Genomic DNA, 22,482 nt, shown 5'->3' with positions numbered 1-22,482 from the left:
GCGGTTAATACAGATATATGTTAATATTGGGGACTAAAACTGCAGGGGACTGATTACAAATTTTATCATATGGCGTATGATTGGTGAATTATTTTGCTCGGTTAATTAAAACCATACTTATATATAATTTGTCAAATTTGGGTTAATCTGGCGTTTCCTTCTTTACTATGGGACGGATTAAAGTTATTGTGGACATGTGGCTAAAATGAAATAAACCCACATTACGCGCTGTCATCATCTGAATTATTAACTTACCCGAAACATTACTGGGCGCTGGGTTGATGTGAAATATAAAATATTTAAACTTATATACTAACCAAGAGAACGAAACTGGTCATTTTGTCCGGACGCACAAAACTGGTTTTATAATATTTGAATAATAAAACGGTTGCAAACACATTTGATACCAGATAAAATATTTTATTTGGGAGTGGATCCAGGATGGCATGAATAGAATTAAAGCCGAGCAAGGCAATAAAGAAATTTTTGGGGAGTAGAATTTGCGAAAAAAAACAAGATTTTATGCAAAAAAATTGGGGCGAGGGCGCTTGCGCCTGTCAAACCCGTGCCTGTTATTCACCATGAGTTACCAAATACAAAATACATGTATAAGTCATGCTGTTTTCTTTCTTTTTTTTAGAAATCCATAATGAAAACTAAAGATATAAAATACAGTAAAACTGCATATCTTTCGAATCCGAGCTGTGGTGAAAACTAAATTTTAAATATTCAGGAAATACTACAAGTTTAAAAGAACTTATAACATCAAACAGCTGGAGTTGTTTTTTTCTAGTTATATAGACAGAACAGATCAGTTCGACAAATAAAAACACCTTTCTTTCCTCAAACAAAAAATCATTAAAATTATAATAGTAGAAATATAAGAAATGTAATTAAAAAAATGAATATTCAGTGTGGAAATATAATAAATAAAAAATGTCCATGAATTATTCGGCAGGATAAGGGGATATCATGCATATATTGATAAATGAAAATAAACATGATATACGATTTAACGAGTCACAATACTTGGTGCTTTGGGGAGAGATGATTTTTATCCAATCACTTGCGAGAAAGGCGTGACAGCATAACAGGGTGCTCACCATGAATCTGCTTGTCTGAAAGAATTGATTGAAGATTCATATAGATTGTAAACATATCATTTTAAGCATTAACAGCTCCAAATAACAAGTGTAAAGTGTTAAAATGTAGAAATTTAACAAACAAGCACCTGTTCTGTTACTGCTTGCTCCGCATGTTGTTTGCGATTTAGGCTGTATACATTGTAAGGACTGAAAAATAAACTGGATAATTGTGTCGAAGTATGATTGCATCTTTCATGGATAGAAGTGACCCCCAACATATCTCACCGTCAGGGGTCAGCTACGGTCACCCAGAAGGAAACATGATCCAAAATCAGCAGTACAATTATTATAATACTCAAACAAACGGATACACGGGAGCTTATTCTAACAATATTAATTCCAGGGACTTATTTCTAAGGAGATCTGAATTTGGATTACATGGGTCAATGAGCGAATCTAATGTGCCATCTAGAACATCGGGAATGCTATTCCATTCGTCTTCAGGATACCCCTCTCATCATCATCACCAAGATGTTAGCACGCACATGTTGCTGCAGGGATTACATGATGCTTCTCCATACCATAGCTCCCGCCAAAATGTGCCTCCACAAGCTGGCTATTTCAATATTCCTGGGCATGCAAGTGATGTTTATTCCCGTGGGGATCAATTCGGGTATAACTCATTACCTCGATCTGAACAATATCATGAACAACAATCCTTTTTAAATCACATGAATATGTTTCCAAACGGATCCTCGTCATTTTTTCGATATATAAGACCTCCAATAAAACAGGAACGCACGTGTCTCTGGATTGACAATGACCAACAAGAGCCAAAAAAGCCATGCAATAAAGTGTTTTATACAATGCATGAAATTGTGAACCATATAACAATTGAGCACGTCGGAGGTCCAGAACAAACAAACCATACCTGTTTTTGGCAGGAATGTGCACGTGAAGGAAGACCCTTCAAAGCCAAATATAAACTGGTCAATCACATCAGAGTACATACGGGAGAAAAGCCGTTTCCTTGTCCGTTCCCGGGGTGTGGAAAAGTCTTTGCCAGATCTGAAAACCTGAAGATTCATAAGCGGATACATACGGGTAAGGTTATTGTCATGGTTCGTAATTGGTTAATTTCTCTGAATTCTGTTCATCTGCATGCATTTTACATGAGAGGTATATTTCTCTGAAAACTGTCAACCAACATGCGTTACTTATTTAACTCTACAATAATTAACATACACCTTAGTAAAAAGGATTGTCACACGTTTAAAACATTGTGTTTTTATCCGGGGTTGTTAAATTTCAATTGCCGAAAAATTGAAACATTTAAATAATGAAATTTATGTTTTTAATTATATTTTTATGTCATTTATCAATGGGTATAAAAATTTTAAAGGATAAATGAAGATATTATTATATGTCTAAGTATACTATACATTAATTAAGACAAAAATTCATAACGTGCGAAACATATGTATGTACCAAAATGCAACCGAGCCATGAAGGGATCCTGTTTCACATGATCTAAATACCCCTACGAATATTACAATAAATATTTATAATTTCCCACCGTTATCCAGTAATTGTAAAACCATCTAAAAGACAAAAAGCATAGTGACAAGGTTCGTTGAAAATTAGCACGTCTTGATTGGTAGAGCATTTTGTTGAAAGATGCAGGAATTTTTGTACGATTTTCTAGTTAGGTCCAACAACTGGTTGGATTTAAAGGACCTTTTCTTTCTTTAACGTATTTTTTTATTTAAATTTTCGTGAGAAAAGCGAAAATAATAGCGTTTATTTTTTTCTTGACAGATGTCTAAATCATTACGACACTTTATGCATTGAAAAATAATTATATTTGAGAACCTGTCCTTGCTCAAATATGAAAGAAAAATTCCTCTAGCATAATACTTCATTAGTTTGCACTGGGGTTGAATTATTCCCCCGCAAAAGATATAGATGAATTTGACAGAGAAAGTTTTTGGCTTTGATCGTACGAAAGGTTTCAAGTTAACATATTTTCCAGAGTTTCTTCATTTGATTAATAAGAAGGGCAATTATTTCGACATTATAAAATAAATGTGATAATTATATTTTTTTCCTGTAAAAAGGGTTACTTCGTGCTAAGAATTTTAGTAGTAGATAAATATTAAAATACATTTCGCATATTGAAAATATACATATAAATTATGCAAAATTAACAATGTTATATTTCAATTATTTTAGTCATATTTATATGTTTAAATTGTAATATTTGGAACTACATGGACAATTTGAGCTGTGTAATTTGCGCAAGTCAAAATAAAACTGCAAATTTTGCAACAGAACCTATTCTTTAGCTTAAGAAAACTGATCCCAGTCTCATAACATGGGAATTGATAGAGAAGAAGTTTCACATTAAACTCTTTTTTTTTTGCCACAAATAACGAATAAAAAGCAATAGATGTTCTCATGCAGATTAAGAAACATCAACAATTTTGAAGAATAATACTGAAAAACAAAACAATTACAATGTATTACACAATTTGAGCAAAATAGCAAACACGTATTTAATAGCATTTCACGGAAGATTAATCAACGCAAAATATACATGGGCGGATCCAGGATATTAGTTTAAGGTGGGGGGGTTAATTGCATTAAATGCCGTCCAAAGCAAGGCAAAACATATTATTTGGGTGAAACTTGTGGTGAAATATTTTTTCTTACCGATTTAGGGGGGTGTACGCCCGCTACGCCAGTCCTTGGATCCGCACCTGATATATACACTAGAAACTAAGAAATAAATTTTGAAACTTTTTTGTTGGTTTTGACTTTTTGTTTATTTGTTTGATCTTGCTTTATTATGATTAAGATATATTTTAATTTTGACAGTGTTTCGTAAGGTATATGGTCGGCTGAAATGTAAAACAACCTTAGTTACATCCATTAGTTTATGCGCATACACATAATGCAGGTTCCACTTTATTAAGCTATTAAATTATTCATTTATTTAATTATTGAGAGTCCTAATTTTTAAATCGCAATTTGTCAGCAAAGAACACCAATTAACAACTTTTTTTCAAAGCTCAATGTTTATGATTTCACTCATATGAATATGAGCAAAATATTTTTTTTCGTATCAAAATAAATATATCATCACAAATATGGGCATCATTTACTTATATATTCTACGCGTACCGTAATGATTGCTTAATACCTATCCCTAACTATCCCTTATGAATGCTAGGGCGAAGCATTTCTTAGTACCCAAAAATAAAAATATGATTTATTTCTGAATGGCCTTAAAGGTTATCTATTTCCTCTTCATAAATATTTGTACTGATCGAAGTCTTCTCAAATTCTGATAAATTTTGCGTCAAAGACCTGAAAGGGTTAATCCGGCATTACCATATGTTTCCAACAGATTTACATACACATAGTTAATCTAACAATTTCAAATCAATTTCATACATTTTTTATGCATTACATATGTTTAATTCAATTACGTTTATTTCCATTTCATGCCATTTTCATATTCAGTTTCATAAACATTATCATAACTCTAATTATTATTTATGTTACACATTTTCTCTGTAAAAACATTAGCTGAAGACATGGGGTGTTCCAATATGTGACATATTCGAAGGTCTGATTTTTTTCATTAATATGAGAATCTAAAAGGTAAAAAAAACAGCGTCGGCGAAACCGCGACATAGATTAATTTTGAGATAAATTGGTGCCTCGACGGAAACAAAACACACGTTATTGAAAATACAAACAAAATTTAAATAAAAAACATTTTTTACAGCAATTTAGAAGGAACTTATTGTAAATGAGAGCAACTTATATCACGGTCACTTCCATGTTCATGAAGCTAGTAGGTGATAAATTATAAAAACAGAAATACCGAACTGATATGCAAAAACTCAAGACAAGAAGGAATAGCCAAAAAAAAAAAAAAAAAAAAACAGAAAAGAAAGGTCGTAAAACAAACGCAGTGGTCTTGACTTGGTGGTTTACTCTTGCTGTTGCGTTTATTGGGATCATTCAATTATTGCTATGTTTTTTTTTTCTTAGTTGTAAGATAGATGAATTATTGATAATTATCCAATTTCGTGTAACCTACAATCAAAAGTGTTTGTGTGGATGTGTATGTCTGTGTTTTGTTTTTGTTTTTAATTTGTGTTGTGGTGTGATTTGTTTGTTGTTTTGTTTTGTTTTCTCTACTGTATTTTATAACTGATGGAAAAGCCACTTTTGGTTCTGGTAGTTGCTTTATAAAATTTCTTGAACTAGCAGTGGTAACTTATTACTAATTTCATTTTTACAGGTGAGAAACCATTTAAATGTGAATTTGAGGGTTGTGATAGACGATTTGCCAATAGCTCAGACAGAAAGAAGCACTCGCATGTCCACACCAGCGACAAACCATATTATTGCAGAGTTCGTGGCTGTGATAAGAGCTATACCCATCCTAGTTCTCTAAGAAAACATTTGAAAGTTCATGGTGAAATAACTCCATCAATGGAGAAGGATGCGGAAGAAATGGCTGCATGTGGCGCTAATGACTCTCAAACGACATCTCCGTCAAAAAATGAAACTAGACATAACTGGACACCGGTGTCACCTACTGTTGACAAACCGGTAGAGAAAAAACCAGACATTGCAAACATGCCATTGGTGAATTCCGAGCCACCGTCATCAGCACCAGAAATTCAGAAACTCAACGATTGGTTCGTGTGTCATTCTAGGTCAACAATACCGCCATCTGTCGTCAAAGACCACCAAAGTCTAGCATCGGTTCCACCATTACCGACTCTACCGTCCGTTCCAACCCTGCCATCATTTCATCACATGCCAATTATGCAATATTCATGACGAATGCAAACACGAAACACAGAGACAGCAAGATGAAATTAGCATATCATTGTACGTTATTAAAATGTTATTTATAGTGCTTATATATAAATTCTAAATATTTAATTAGTTTGTTATTACTGAATTTAGAACTTTCTAAGGAAACATTAACTCTTAATACGTTTATTAACATATTTAAAAAAAAAATACCAAATTGTCTAAGACTATTTTTTTGTTGAATGAACGAAATTTGAACAGGGTAAAGATAATTCGAACCACGATTCATGTTGGATCTAATTTTTGGATTGTATTTACATTAACTTACATTTGCTTACAATTATTCAGAAGACATTTTGTCGTTTAAATTAATCAAATTCACAATAATGCGCAATTTGATACCAATATCTTTGTGACATTATCGGAGTTTTCACGCCCCTAAATTAAAGAGGGTTTTAACAATTTTGCTTAAAGACAATTTATACAAAAAATAGAAAAAGCAATAAATCGGAAGATTAGCAACTTAACCATTTCAGTGATCAGAGTTTTGTTGGAGTTTTTAGATAGCAAAAATTAGACAAACTTATATCAAAATTATTAAAAACTGTATTTCAACCGTCTTTTTCAATCATTTTCAATTTTTGTGAGTTGTAGATTTAAAGTTGATTTTGTTCTTGTTTTAAGATTGCATAAATTTGATTCTTAAGTTTTCAGATTTTAATCAGTTCATGTCAATCATTTTCTTCAGAACATGTAAAATTCTGTGTGGCCTCCTGAGTGATGAAACAACTACGATTTAATAGAGTTTGGGTGATCTAATATGCCTGATGAGATGGTAATTGTTATACAATGTTTCCAGAAACATGTATGACTTATGATCGAGTGTTTTGGTGTGTTCATGGAAAAATCTGTTGTATTTAAGTGGTGTCCAGTAATATGCTTGCCTACGAAGTTTCAAGATAATTTTTCTTCATTGTGTTCATGAAAATGCATGTTGTTTTTAAATGCCAGTCCATACAAAATTCAGACACTGTCTATGGTAAGGTGATTCATGATGTAGAAAACCCCACAGAACAACAAATGCATTTTTGGTCTACATATGCTGTATTTTTAAGTGACAATGGTCTTTTCTGTATTTAGATCTGTACTTATGAGAAAACTACACTTTAACCTCCCACTAAAATCAACCAAATCAAACCAAATCAAGAACGATAACTCTTGCAAAGAGCTAATTTCTTGTACAATCTATACAAATTTTATCTCAAAAGCGCGACATCCACATGAAAAACTAAAACTGGTTACGTGGTCCATAGCTGTTTCTGAGCATGAAATAAAAGTTGGTGGGTTTTTGACATACATCAATCACCTTCTGCCTGATTTTTATAAAGACTGCTACTTAACTGGTGTCAAGTAACATGTTTGCCTGCGAAGCTTCGAGAGAACTTTTTTTGTTTTCATTGAATGAATTTAAGTGGAGTTCAGAAACATGTTTGCCTTAGGCTGGAAAGTACGAGAATTTAAATTTGTTGTGATAACTGGAATATATGCCGTATATGAGTGGTGTTTCTTCTTTTCACATTATTGATCACTCAAAATTTTATGTATACTGTCCGAGGATACATGGTTGGTCTAGGATCATCTTTTCTAAAACGATATCATGTAAAGCGATTCGTAATATTACCGTAGCTTACAGCTAAAAAACCAATTTTTATTTCACTAAGTGGAACTTACATCAAATTTATTTAATTGGCATGCATGTAAATTTTATAAAGCTGGTTGACAGTTAGCCCTTCGGCAAATGAAATTGAACGGTTAATCTTTAGTTCTATATTTCCTGAGAACGTTAACATTTTGGAAAATAATGAAAGTCCTTCAGCTTATAGACAATTCAACTGACAACTAAAACAATAAACGTATCCATTATGATATTAAACTATTTTTCTTACCATAGTATTTGTGCATTACTATCACAAGTTATGTGAAATTTCAAAGGGCGAAGTTTAGTTATATTTTTTTTAATATTTTTATTTTAACGGTTTTTAGTACTAATAAGTTGCAGATCCAGCAAAATATTATTACATGAGATATGCTATCTCTCTAGGTTATCCATGTACCACTTTACAGGTCTAATGGTAGATAAAAACCTGCTTATTATCTGTATGCTTAGTCACCGTAAATATATCTTTACTTGGAGCTCTCCCTTCAACCAAAAAAAAACACCTCTTATTCTAAAATGTATTATATTAAATGATGCCATAGAATACAGAATTCCAAGGGGAATAACTCAGGGGGTTTATCTGAATTATGTAATTTCCCCTTTTGATCATGCCCGTGAAGGCTAGAGTCAATATTGAATCAAGTTCACGTGATTTAGCTGCAAAATTGTGAAATTCTGCGGGACTTTTAAAGAGTTCTGCTTATAATAGACCCAACGAAATGCTAAAAATGAGGAGACACTATCGCCTAAAAAACAATGAGACCAATGGCGGATTCATTATAACCAACCAACCATCTCGGGCATAAGAGGAGCGAGTCCGCCTCCCTCTCGATCCGCCTTTGGGGACACTAATTTAAGAACATGACATTTTTATTCGCGTATTGATGATACGTGTTAAATACTTTTTGAACTAATGGAGCAAGGACTTCTTAATTTGTGTGTTTGTGTGTGTGTGTGTGGTTTTTTATTTTAAGAAAAAATCTCTGTCCTTGATTCGTGTTTTAATAAAGGATTACAGAAATATTCACTAACACTCTATTTTCAAAATCTTCATTTTTGTAGATGTAGCCTAGTGGAAAGATTTGGTTGAAAAATGATATTAGGTATGCCATTTTCTTCATCACATGTATAGGCATGTCAACTTATCACTTAACAAAACATGAACGACTACCATAATTTTCTGACACATATTGTTATTTACCAGTAATTGGACGGTATTCATGAATTACGATTGGTGCGAATCGCCACAGTCTGTCTCGCGATTCTCCTTCCGCCATTATTTGGACGTCGAATATAGCTAAATACCGAAAAACACAGCAAGAACACAGCACGTCCCTGACAAAACATGCCTTATAATAACGATAAAAGCGGTGGTCCTCAACTTGTCACGGAATATAATCGGTGTATTAAGTCATATTCTTCTTGTTGATGACATCTTCCAGCTGAGGAAAACTGTGCAAAAGAAAAAATCGCCATGAAAGGATCAATTACCAGAGAAAATAATCCGATAATTTTACGAGTTTCTTTTGTTCTCGTACAATTATCGCCAGATTTTGTTACATGATTACAATGGCGTAATATATAATTCATAAGTATAAGTAGATTTTTTTTATTTGCTGTATTATTAAATGTCAGAAGGATATAATTAATCATTATTTTCTTATTTTTCTTGACATTTCTTAATGTTAATCAAATACAGTTCACTTAACGTTAAAACTATAGATATTTCGGTCATTAGATATTTAATGATAAGTTTAAAGGTTATTCGACGGTTGATGAAGAAAAATATGTGTTGTTGTATTTCCAAATAAAAGAAATCTAAGATAGTATACACAGAATAACAAAAATGATATTTTAGTTTGTAAAACTCCTGCGGCTAGAAAGACCACGAATATAGAAACGCGGCCATCAACTAAGACAACAAAAGGAATTCAATTTAAAAAAAAACATAAAGAGAAACAAACATAAGCAAAATTACTTGATTACCAAGCACAAACATGTTACGTTTCCCTGCAAAAAATAGCCCAAAATTTTACGAAATGTTGTATTGTAGAAAAATATTTGATTACCTTAGGGGGGGTTACACATCACCTAAGGGTAATAACTGTAAAAATCAGCAAAACGTTTTATTTTGTGACATTCTGATATCAAACTCAAAGCATCTAAGTGATCAAAAGTTTTGTCGATGACGCTACAACATGTTCATTGAAATTATTCCTAAGAACATCTGGTTAAAAAGTCTTGAAATTTACATAATTTTCTTTTTTTATCAAAGTAATAAACTGTATAAAATTTCAAGAAATTTAAATGAACCAAATAAACATTAAAAGAGATGTTAGGTACACACTTAAACGGCTTCTGCCTGCCGAAGTCTCTAACTACAATATATTTTTGTTTAATGTATGACAAGATCTTAAATGTTATTATTTTCTGGCCATGTTTTCTATGAAATGGACGTTAATCTAAATCTAAAAAAGATATTGGGGGACCTGCGTTAAAATTAAAATGAAGGGAATTAAAAGAATTTTCAAAATACCCCATAATTTGCTGTACATTCGATTTGAAGTACTATTAGAAGGCACTGTCGTACTTAAAATGCGTTTTAGTTTTTATTTTGAGATAGGTAAGCGTTAAATAAAATTTGGACCATCATTTCTGAAGATTGTTTTATTATGTCGGAACTACACCGTAATAATGTTATGATCCCTATGACATCTCGACTATATTCAAAAATTATAAAAGATCATTCAGTAATCGTTATGCTGAGTCGGGGTTTTTGTAAGAAAAATAACAGAGACTTGACAAAATCATCTTGGGTCTAATTTTTGACAATCGCTAAAACTAGGACCCAGAAGAAAACGCCTGAAAAAGATCTTGTTACAGCACATAAGAATTTCAACCCAAGTGCTTCATCCCGGACCCCCAACTGATAGTCACTCTTACAAGTACTTGAGTAAAGAAGTTTATCAAGGAACACTCTACCAGGTATGTGATTAATCTAAACCACCAGGTGGACCAGTGCTGTCAGTCCAAAGTCCACATGACCGACAAGTAATGGTGTACAAAAAATATGTGAAACAAAGAAAGAATTATTATTTTGTTTTAATTGAAGTGCTTATAACGTGATAGAGTTATCATCGTCAATTGAATCTCAGTATCTTATGTATGCTAACCGTTACTAATCCTCGGTTCTGTACACTGATATAGGGGGATTCATAGGGTGGCAGAACTGGCGTACACTCCCCTTAAATTAGGGAATCTTTTTTTTTTATTTTTCACAAATTATATCGCCAGAGCTTTTCCAACCTCGGTTCGCTCTGCCTTTATTTCTATTTACACCGTCCCCAAACTGAAATTCTGGACCCATCCCATACAGAACATTCTATAACCGTGAATTGCTCTGACCCATATTACAAAACCTGCTACTTAAACTGTCGCGAGAACGGAAGTGGCTCTACAGCTCTCTAGTGAAATTATCGGAGTAATCAAGGGAACCAAGATTCGAGTGGAAATCAAAAGAATATATTCCAAAGATAACGATTAAACAGGGGAAAAAGTCACACAACATGAAAAATCTGAAATGACACGTACAAAGAAACAAAAGAAAATGCATGGCAACCCGGATTCAACAAAAAACTGGGAACATGGACCAGGTGCATCAGTAGGGTAAGAGTCCTATGCTTTACTAAAAACGACTCTAAAAGCACTTCTAAATCGGTGTCAGTTTTCAACAGCATAGTTCCATTGAGTCGGATCTGGAACTGTTCTGTGACACCAAATGGCTTTTCTTTGATCACATCTACATGGACATCAGTACAGCAGCAAGTGATCCAAACAATTTATCAAAATGCAGCTCGCATCTCAAAGCAAAGACACATGCATAATTAACACTGGGAAGTAAGTACAGGCAATTTTTTCTTATGATCCTTCAAGCTGTGTTAGTAGGCAGAGTCTTACAGGAAGCACAGCGAGTGATTAAGAAATCTTTTGTACTTAGTTACATTTTTTTGATTGATAATTGTAGAAGAGTCATAGAAGAGGTCGTACTAAGGAAATATTTCATGGTCTAAACTACCTTTTAATTAGAAGACTGATCATGATAGTCTAAACAGATATGATTTTCTATTAAACAGCATTGCTTTTTCTATCATGGATTTGGAATAATATTTGCTTACTAACTATCCAGATGCATATTAGATGTGCATTGCAAAATTTATTAATCTGATTATATATGACAAATTCATTATCAAATAAATCATAATATCTATCCGTAAACTTCTCTTTGATGACTTGAATTTCCTCTTTCTGCTTGAGATTTGAATGTAAAAAGCAGAAACTCAGAGATCGTAATTTATAATAGGTCGTTAAGGTTGTTAGTCAGTTCACTAAAACATACATCACATCACTTTGCGATTGTTATTTCAGCCGGTTAAAGTGTCCTATTTCCGGTTCCGGCTAAAATTGATTGTCCTCCGCCCAATCTGTTCCAAATGTTAGGTGGTTATGCTTAATGGATATTTCATACTATACCCTATGTTTAAGTTTCTATTCTGTGCCCGGTGATCAATAATTTAAAGAAAAAAAATAAATATTTGAACAGGGTATTATTCAAACATACATTGTATCGAATGTGCTGCTCGTCTCTGCGTATATTATTTTTTTTATTTTTGTCTTTATTGTTTGTCCTTGTCAGTTTATGTGTTCCCAAAAGGTATTTTGTTCATGGACCCCCCCCCCCCCTAGATCGGCACAAGTCGGTTTTTCCACTTTTCTTTAACTATGTATAGTTGATTACATCGGTTCTCAGGGGCGGATCCAGGATTTGACTTGAGGGGGCGTAAATTGAATTAAATGCCGTGCAAAGCAAGGCAAAAAATATTATGGGGTGAAACTTAAGGTGATTTTTTTTCTTACCGATTTAGGGGGGGGCGTTCGCCCGGTACGCCAGTCCTTGGGTCCGCGCCTGGTTCTATAAGTATGAGTTCAAATTCTTCAATGCAAGATATTTAACACATACACATTTTATCGTAAAAACTTACGACTTAGTACATCAACTTAAAATAACCCTTACTGTGGAAAACTATTTTTCTTACAGAAATATTTTCTCTATTTTGACCAGAGTACGGATGACAGTCATGTTTATTTTTATACAGGTGTCAAAGTTTGACAGAGGAAGCATTCGCCAAAATAGAACCACTTCAGGTGATGTTTATTTAAGATAATAATCAATGAATGTACAAATAAACCTATTCTCAATGTCAGATTCATTGTGAATCATAGCAAGTACAGATATCTACCAAATGTATTGATAGCTGATAGTTGACTGTATGACAAATCATTGATGTTTCTGCCTATCCGGTCAAGGACTTCCAGCTTCCGAACCTTTCTTACGCCAGCCGATCGATGATTTCAGGTTTTGGCCGTAAAAAGAACTAAAGACTGAGCGAAACAATGTAAGCACATTAAGAAATGGAGAGTTTGTGAATAATCAAAATTTCATGCAAAAATAAATTTTCCATTTTTATGATAGGGGCATACGCCGTGTCTGCCCTTTATGAATTCCCGCCTGGATAGAGTTTGACATTACGCGCGTATAACAGTAGTTGAAAATGTAACTGAATTTTTTGTTTTGACTTTTTTACTGGAATTACTTAACAATCTTTTTCGGGCCACATCTCTGAATTGAATGGGATTGTGATTCCAGAAACTGCAACGTAGACTATCATTTTCTACACTGCATTTCTACATAAACTAACAAGAATAAAATCATGAAAGATGCGAACCTCAGTATAAAGAAAAAAAGTTTTTGTCTGTAATACATGCATCTTTTTATATATTGAATGTCACTGTTTGGTATTGTAATGCCTCAACATATAAAGACCAAACTATGTTCAGTATGTTTATATTTCGAAAATTCACTTCTACTCATTCTTCAAGTGACACAACTCTTACAAATCAAAACGTTTGTATTCAGTATTTTACACCAATCTCGTGTAAGCAATAAAGTAAATTGGATTGATATCATTCTGTTTCAAATAAAAGCTTGATAGTCTTTGGTGAAATAGAATATGATTTTAAAATATCACTGATTTCAAGAGTTATGTCCCTTATCTTAGGTCTCGAAGCTGATTACCAACGATGAAGCAGTGAACATATCAAGTCAAATTTAATCACAATACAATCGATCGAAGATTTATGAAGTGTTGGAATTTCTTTGTATTTACTTATTGATAATCATTTCTTCATTGTTTCATGCTTCCCACCTGATTTACACAAGTCATTAATCCAAAACCAAACAAAAATAGTCCTCCGATGATCTTTAGATGACCAACGGCGACTTGCTTGTTAATCACCATTACAAGTTTGTTTGGAGAGTCATTCGGAAAGAATTCGTATCCAGTCCGAAATTGTCACGACCTGTCATGAAAAGCTCACATTTTCTCATGGTCTTGGATAATGAAGTAAGATGTTATGATCATTGTCAAATTAAAGTGTTATGTATATACCTTTTCTTTATTTCTGAACAACCTTTACGGACAATTTAAAGGGTACAAACAATACTTTAAATTTAGATGCGCGGGAGTGTTTGATCCAAATGTGGGCCATGTGTTGAATTATGACAATTTGGCGTGGTCTCCCCTTGGACGAGATACACAAATATGAGTATACACATTTTTTTTTGTGTTGAGAAGGAATGTGTAATTAACCAAATGATCTCAATCGGCAGCGAAACGTTGATTTGAACCAGACCTATTTATAATAAATACTTTCTCATTTTTCTCTTTTATTAAAACTGATATTTACTGTTTGTAAATTGTTGAAAGACAACTCATTTAACAAGTTTCGAATCATTGAAGGAACGTGTGGTCGTCGGAACGTTTTATTAATAGTTTTAAAAGCTGAAATCCTGTTTAAGCCTTTTTTCAAGTTATCTCCCCTAGAAATGAGGAAGGACCGATAACTCTGTGGAAAAGATAGTGTGATCTCATGACTAATAAAACATAATGTCACTATAAATTTTTTAGGTGTGTATGGCCTAAAACTTTTTTACGGTAGAAATCGGTACTTTTATGCAATCTTATGAGTTAAAACTGGTTGGAAAGGTGCATAATTAGTCACATTACATGTCTGAAGAATATGTATTTGGAAAACGCGTGCGAAAGTAAATAATTGTTGTGTTGGGCAGTTCATGAGACTCGGGTAAAGAGTTACACAAAAAAAATAATTGCGACGTGATCTTTTCTTGAAAAATGTCTGATACAAATAAATATTTGAGCATTCATGTTATGAAAAATAAAATGTGTTTTGTTGATTTTTTTTTTTTTAAACACTTTTTTTCCATGTGCTTACAAAACTCGTCGTTTTTTGCCAGAAAACTCCCTTTTTGCCGATAAACTTCATATAACAGAGAGAAAAATTATGTAATTTTTGACGGATTTTCCCCGACATTTCCACATAAAATTATATCAAATTTTGATGAGATTTTGTGTTACAACTTCCAACTTACATTTTCCGGTTTTACGGTTTAAAGGCCCCCTATGGTGTTTTAGCCTTATAAATTTATGTATGTTTCATATTATTTGATAAATATTGTGATATCAAATATTTTATATTTCAGTCAGCTGATTTTAATTCTATGTAGATGAGTACAGTACTCTCATCGATTCCTAAGCGGCGTTGTACAATTGTTGTGCGTCACTTCAAGTGCTATACGTAGAAACTCAACGTATGCGCTGTCTAGGAGACATTTGGACAGCAGGAAAAATCCTTCGGAGTTCTTAATTTTTTCATAACTGTAAACAATCACAGTATGCCTAGAACAATTTTAAAGACCAAATCAGTATACAAACAAGAGAAGTAAATATCACACCTCCCCAGCTAAATGGCACTGACACCATTTGTCAGGCTATAATACGGAAAACCTGACCGCAAACCATAGTGGTGAAAGATGCCATGTTCCTCGCACGTTAAAGAACCCTGATGTGGTAGTCGATATGAGTAGGAACCTTTGCGCTCCGCCACAGGAGGCTAACTTGCCCGACCATACCCATCCCTCCCTTTTTCTAGTGGCAATCAAAAGATGTCGACCCTATTATCCTTGTGTCCCCTCCCATTTTTCATTTCATCATCATTTCAAGTTCATTTTGTCATCCATTTCATGTTCATCGTCTGAATATAGCTGAAATACTGCTGCTCGGACGTTAAACCCCGACAATCAATCAATCAATCCACCATTTATATAATAAATGTTAAATAGCAATTTATTATTTTCACGATTTACATTACTGATCTGCTGATTTGTCAGTAACTTATATCATAATGTGAAGGAAATATTTCAACAAACCAATGGTGTGTGAAATAATACGAACTCAGGGGCAGACATAGAAATTTTTAAAAGGGTATTTCAAGACTACCATTTGCCCAAATTGTGCACGAAATTAACGGTATTACAAGGAAAGGGGTTTCTGGAAGCCAGAACCCGATTCCAACACCCACTCCGGCTGGGTCCATCTCTGTACGTAACCTAATGTCTTTTATGTTTTAACATATGAACAGTTTGTATTATCCCTTTCCAAAACGATCCCAGATTAGGGAAGACACTAATTGTTAAGATGTCTCTATAAGCGAAAGAAGAAGCGTGAACGATAAAAATAATAAGACATCATTAAAGACGAAACCTCACCTCTGTGAACTTTGTCTGATTTGTCACTTGCCAAATTACACCGCCTCAAAAATGTAAACCATGTTCAAGACACAAATACTATTGTCAGAGCCATAATGAACCTCAAACTTAACAAGATTTATCAAAATCTGTTCAAATTTGAAGGTTTCAAGTTGAATATGGCCCTTGTCCTGGGGCGCTCACAATAAGTGTTTAAAAACACCCACTCTGGCAATACGAAACGAGCATGACGCATTTATAAACTCATTTTTACCATTGATAGAGTGGCCATGATTATATGGTTTGACCTATTCTTCACGGTTTTCGTTTACAAAATAGACTGTTAATGCTTTTATTAATGTAAATTGGTATTATGTTGCGCCATTTTATTTTCTTTTTACAGTCACTGAAACTTCAGACGTAGCTACTTAAATACCTACCAACGAGTTTATCTGAGTTTGGTTCAAGATAGCGACAAATCTACCTTGTTGAGTAATGTTTTTTAATAGCTGTTATGTAACACTAACCTGAAAAAATATATATCTATCCAAGATATATGCAAACCTTATAAAAATTCGAAACTAATAAATTATTATTTTTGTCAGACGACGACTATTCATCTATTACCGGTAGTATATAGACAATTTGTCCACTACCGAGAAGTTATATCGAAGTATATATTTAATGAGTTAACTTGACATTCAAAATCCTTTTAAACCACTTTTGTTAACATGTGGCGTCTTGTATTTCTTCATAAGTAGTTGGTTGCGATCTTAACCTGTTGTACAGTAATATTTCATCCACCAATATATACAAACGTGAGTATAAGAGAGGGTTCTTTTAAAAAATAATAGCTTAACTCTGACGAAGAAAAAAATAAAGAAAACATGGAGAGAATCGAAGAACAACACACATACACCGCGAACTACACGTACAATTTAACAGGTGCGGATCCAGAGATTTGGCAAAGGGGGTGGGGTTGCAGAAAAAAGAGTTGTGGCAGTGGAATTGGAGAACATAATAAAGATTTAAATTAGCCAGGCGCTGTACGACAAGTCGGGATGACATGCGCCCTCTTTCTTCTATAAGCAACCATTCTGCGCATGCTTTCTTTGTCATTTCCGGTAGTACATTGGATACAAGTTCATGATACTAATCGGCTAGTTCTAGGTAACGAATATAGATTTTCTAAGAACTAAAACATTTATAGATACAGTAAAAGAGATTGAGTTGTTTCTTTATTTTGTTACATAGACAGACTAAATGTAATTGCATATTGTAAACCGAGACGAGGAACACAAAATATAGACTGAACAGGGTATTACCATAATAAATGCAAAATGAACAATATGGAATGAAAACTCATTTTACTTTGGATCACCGATGAAGAACTTAAAGACATACTATATACGAGCCTAAAAGAGCATGCATGCCTGCTCCGACTCACGTAGGAATGGAATCTTACGAAGTGACCTTATAGAGCATCAGCGTGTGTCTTCATTTTATTTATGTATGACATTTTAAAGTAGGCTGCGAAAATTCATAACATTTCCATCTATATGTATATAGATCACAAACTGTATACTAATTAAAGAAGCTAATGTGCTAATGACTACCCAAAGAAACCATTTATACAATGATGATACAAATGTGATAAGTACATGATTTTCGTATAATATGTACGTACAACTTGAAAAATAGAAATGTATGTAGGCCGAGCGTGAGATGCAGGCAAAGAAAAAAATATCCACGAACCAGTTTCATGAGAAGAGGCATTAAAACTAATAATAGAAAAAAACTTACAAAATCGATTTGTACTGTTAGAATTTACTTACTTGATATCCATTCGTACTGTTATGGCATATTCCTATTTGTATCAGATGTGGATTATATAAAGAATTAAGAATTACAAATCATTGGAACGTTTGTATTCACCATTTTACATCAAAGTGACTTGGATTGATATTTTTCTATTTCAAATGAAAGCTTGATAGGCTTTGGAGAAATTGAATATGTTGCAAACATATCACTTATTTCACGAGTTACGTCCCTTACCCCAGGTGTACCTCCTTAAAATATAAATATATATCGGCTTATTTCTGAGCGATATCGAGGGTAGGGATTGCATAAGTCATTGAACTTTTTTTTTTGTTCAAATGTAAAATTCAAAGTCTTAGACAGGTTTCATTGTATTTAACTCAAATAATTAATATTATGACTACAAATTTATTTCAGTTTTACAAAAGGGTAAAAAAAACACTTACATGGAAGAAATAATTAGATAAGAACCATACATATATATGCAGTAGTGAAGTACCGAATGTTACCGGTGTAAAAATTTCTGATAATTCACACTGAAGTAAAATCGGCAATTTTACTCTCGGACTTTCTCCCATCAAAGGTAACAACATATTAATCCGCCATTCACTAAATTTAAAATTTATGTTGAAATAGCAACGAATGGTTGTCATAAATAACCCAAATATAATCCTCGTGCAAAGAACGCATTTACATTTAACTCGTGCACGGAACAAGTTCCGCACACTCGTTAAGTCTAGGAGTTCTTCGGCACTCGTTATCATATTTTGGTTATTCACTCTTTCCGATTAATTATCTTATAATAGTCCGCATGCTTATAGAAGAAGAAAGGTGTCCCTCCATAAAAAAAAAAGATATGATTGTGCTTCTAATAATATGGTGTTGTGAGTATAGTCATAACTATTATTCTAAGGTTGAAATTTTACAAAGTTGTTATAATTTCGTTTAAAAGAAAGAAAAAAACACATTCGATTTTTTAAATATGATAATTCAAACATTTATATATATATATTCTGGATGAAAAAGATGTGAAAAAGACCAACTGGAAGAATTGTTATTACAATGTAATAATAAAAGTACATATGTTCTCGATATTGGTTTGAGATATTTGGTCTAAGTATTTGATTTTAATGCCGCTGATAAAAGGTTACTTATTGAAACAGTTGTGAATGTACAGCATACCGAAATTGGTAATATTAATATGATTTGTACTTTTGTATTTCATATATAATAGATTTGATAATAAATAGGCTAAGTTGACCTTTATATATTTCTAATTAAGTACCAGTCCACATAAAATTCAGGCACTACCAATGGTAAAGTGATTCATAGTGAAGAAAGACCAACTGAAAAAAGATGTTTTTAAGTCTACATATGTGATACTTTCACATATCAATAATCATTTCTGCACTCAAATCTGCACTTTTTAGGAAATCGTACATTCATCTCCCACTAAAATCAACTAAATTAAACTAGATCAAGTATACTCGCAAAGTACCAATTTCATGTACAATCTATATAATTTTTATCTCAGACGAGCAACAGCCAAATGAAAAATACTAAGACTGGTTATGTGATCTGTGACTGTTTCTGAACAAGAAATAAAAGTGAATTCGATGGGTTTTTGAATCACTTCATGTCAGATTTTTAGAAAGACTGCTACATTATTACGTGGCAATTACCCTTTAAAATAAATAAATTACATGTATGAATTCATTGCCTAGGGACGCGAGGGTTTCATTGTCGTTCAGTAAGAACCACGGCAGGCCTTATGCTGACATATTCCATAACGGTGGGTTGTTGTCTCTTTTACATATTCACTTTATATATAGAGAATCGTTCAGGAAAAGAATGTTAGAAATTGTCAAAATATATATATCATGTAGTATCATTCATCAACCATTTTTAGAAATCTATTATTATCACAGTGTCCCGACTGTCGTATAATCACGTGTCCGGTCGAATATATTATGGGAAAATTCTATCCCTCAACTTTCTAAACTAGATTTGTTTTGTGAATATGTATCTAACTTACCGATTTTAATTGTAATGTTGGTTTTCTTCACTAATCATGCGGTTTATAGATTGATTATATGGAATATTATTTGGACTGCTTCGTTTTCACATGAAAAAATGTTTATTCTGCATGATCCGGGATTAAAGTTGAAATACACCTGGTTCTTCCTGCCACGTTTTTAAGGGTCTCCAGATTGCTTCTTTTTTAATGTGTATGTTGACTAATTGGTTCTGTTTCCATTTTCTAAGTTTGGTTTGGCATCTTGACTCTCAAGAAATTTTTACTCACAGCGAGTAATATAGATACCTTCAGGGAGCAGGGTAAATCTTCCTCTGGTTGAAAGCCTTGTAGTTAAACCGGATATCAACAATGAGATTTAAATTTTCTATCCTTTCCAATGTACTTTAATGTATTAAAATTGATAGAAAATTTAAATCTCTTCTTCAATTATCCAGTATAAAACTCAAGGCAGTTAATCGGGTGATTGGCATCTAATCAAGGGAAGACCAACCTCATTCCCTGAAATTTACTATTATATTACTCGCTATGTAGACTGGGCCATTTTGGCAATTAGATTGGGATGACACCAACAAAGAATGACCCTTTCCCCCCCAAAGAAAATCTTCCTTATCAATTTGTGTCTGACACTTCAGTCCATTGATTATCTTTTCTTTTTAACAAAATATCCAAACATTTTAGATCTATATATATTACGTCGACAATAAAAACGATATCACATCTTATGAAATATCGGCAATGAGATCGAACTTTATGTTCCCAAACGTTACTGCAGTAATTATATTTTCGACACGCAAGCCTGGTCCAGTATTTACTTTTTATGAAAAAGCATCAGATTTTACTGCATAACCTTAGTACAAATTATAAACATATGTTGCTAGAAAGCACAGGTTGCAAATTTGTAAAAAAAAAATGAAGTTATTTCCGGGATAGATCTACAAAAATAGATTTGTTTGGTTTCTTCAAATTCCTAGGTAGGAATTATAAAATCGTTGAAAGATTAATCAAGGGAACTAAGATTACAGCAGTGTTCAAAAGAATATTTTCCAAAGATGAAATCTAGACAGGAGAAAAAAGACACACACAACAAACAACATGGAATAAGCAAAATACCACGTACAAAGAAACAAAAGTAAGTGCGCAATTTAGACTCCAATGAAAAGTTTGAGCAGGTGAACCGGTAGGGTAAGCGTCTTCGGCTTTTTTTTCGAAACTTGTTATCGTTAGTCATGCTTTTCTGTTTGTCATTTTTATATTAGTTTTATTACGATATATGAACATATTTTGTCTTTATATATTTGTAGTCAATCGACCTAAATACTTTTTATTGTACTTCATTTCCACACGTTTTTACATTGTGTTATTTTAATTTTGAATTCGATAATTTATTGATTATTTATGTCAGTGTGTCTGTAGGTTGTGTCAATTTTGTAGTTTATAAATTTTAAATCGGTTATGAGGTCGTGCTAAAAGTTGATTCATGATTCACGGTATCCGGTACAACTTCCGGTACTAGGGGGCATGCTAAAAGGAAGACTCACATTTCGCATATTCATTCTTTAGGTATCTTAGTTATGGGTGGTTTCTTAAAATTAAATTAAAAGCATATCATTTTAAACCTCCGCGTTCAAGAGGTTCAATAAAACATAAAAGAGAGTATCTGAAAGAAGGTGATCCAGGTTATTATTTGCTCAATTTTGCCCGCATTTTGCACAAAATTAACAAAACTTTCTATCAAAAAGGAGGATCTACAACCCGCAGACGCCTCCCCCCTTTGTTGGATCTGCCATGGTACCTGGACATGTAATACATGTGTGAGAACGCGTCAACGCATTCAATTAAAACAAGGTTAATATATATAGTGCTAATTGTAGTGTTAATTCATCTGATTTTATAAGTAGAGCAAAAACCCATCGTGCGAGTTCATTAAATGAAAAGGAGCATGGCACATTTCTTGTCGAAGCAGCGAATGTGGTATATTCATGAAGTTATGTGTGAATGGTTTCCTTCACTTGTTCTATGACTAAATCCCGACTAAATGTACGCATACAATTATCGTTTCGTATTAAATGTAGGTTTAAACTTCATGCATGGACATTGTAACGAATATTTCACATATCAGAATTCTTCATATTTTTCAAGAACTTAGTTTCAAATGATTACAGTCCATGCCACTGTAGTATATAAAATTTAACCTTCTGTCTTTAAAAAAATGTGTGTGAATATATTAAGCTTATTTTCGGGATAATAAAAAGGTTAATGACGTCAAGAAGTAAAGGCTACCCATTTTTAGCAAAATACTTCTCATCGTTTACTACTACTATAC

General features: G+C 33.2%; 1 protein-coding gene across 2 annotated transcripts; it reads left to right on the top strand.

Annotated features, from left to right (window-relative positions):
- The first annotated feature begins 1,147 nt into the window (after positions 1-1,147).
- LOC148626066 (zinc finger protein ZIC 3-like) lies at positions 1,148-8,672 on the top strand. 2 transcript variants are annotated; one of them, XR_015919982.1, is made up of 3 exons: positions 1,148-2,189; positions 5,401-5,999; positions 6,673-8,672. XR_015919982.1 is itself a non-coding variant. In XM_088569686.1 (2 exons), the coding sequence occupies exons 1-2, from the start codon at positions 1,325-1,327 to the stop codon at positions 5,946-5,948; spliced, it is 1,413 nt and encodes a 470-aa protein (XP_088425812.1). In that variant the 5' UTR covers positions 1,148-1,324; the 3' UTR covers positions 5,949-6,053. The 2 variants fall into 2 exon arrangements, 1 of the variants encoding a protein (XP_088425812.1); XM_088569686.1 differs by lacking the exon at positions 6,673-8,672 and having other exon boundaries at positions 5,401-6,053.
- Positions 8,673-22,482: the final 13,810 nt, after the last annotated feature.

Source organism: Perna viridis, chromosome 2, assembly GCF_037379345.1.
Source record: "Perna viridis isolate PV_CMFRI_1.1 ecotype Kerala chromosome 2, ASM3737934v1, whole genome shotgun sequence".
NCBI classification, from domain to species: domain Eukaryota; kingdom Metazoa; phylum Mollusca; class Bivalvia; order Mytilida; family Mytilidae; genus Perna; species Perna viridis.
The sequence above is the reverse complement of the archived record's forward strand: the minus strand, read 5'-3'. Positions and strand labels throughout refer to the sequence as shown.

Excerpts from the sequence above, each read along its gene's own strand:
- LOC148626066 (XM_088569686.1), top strand. The coding sequence starts at position 1,325 with ATGATTGCATCTTTCATGGATAGAAGTGACCCCCAACATATCTCACCG. Across the intron at positions 2,190-5,400 it reads TCATAAGCGGATACATACGG|GTGAGAAACCATTTAAATGT; the intron begins GTAAGGTTATTG and ends TCATTTTTACAG.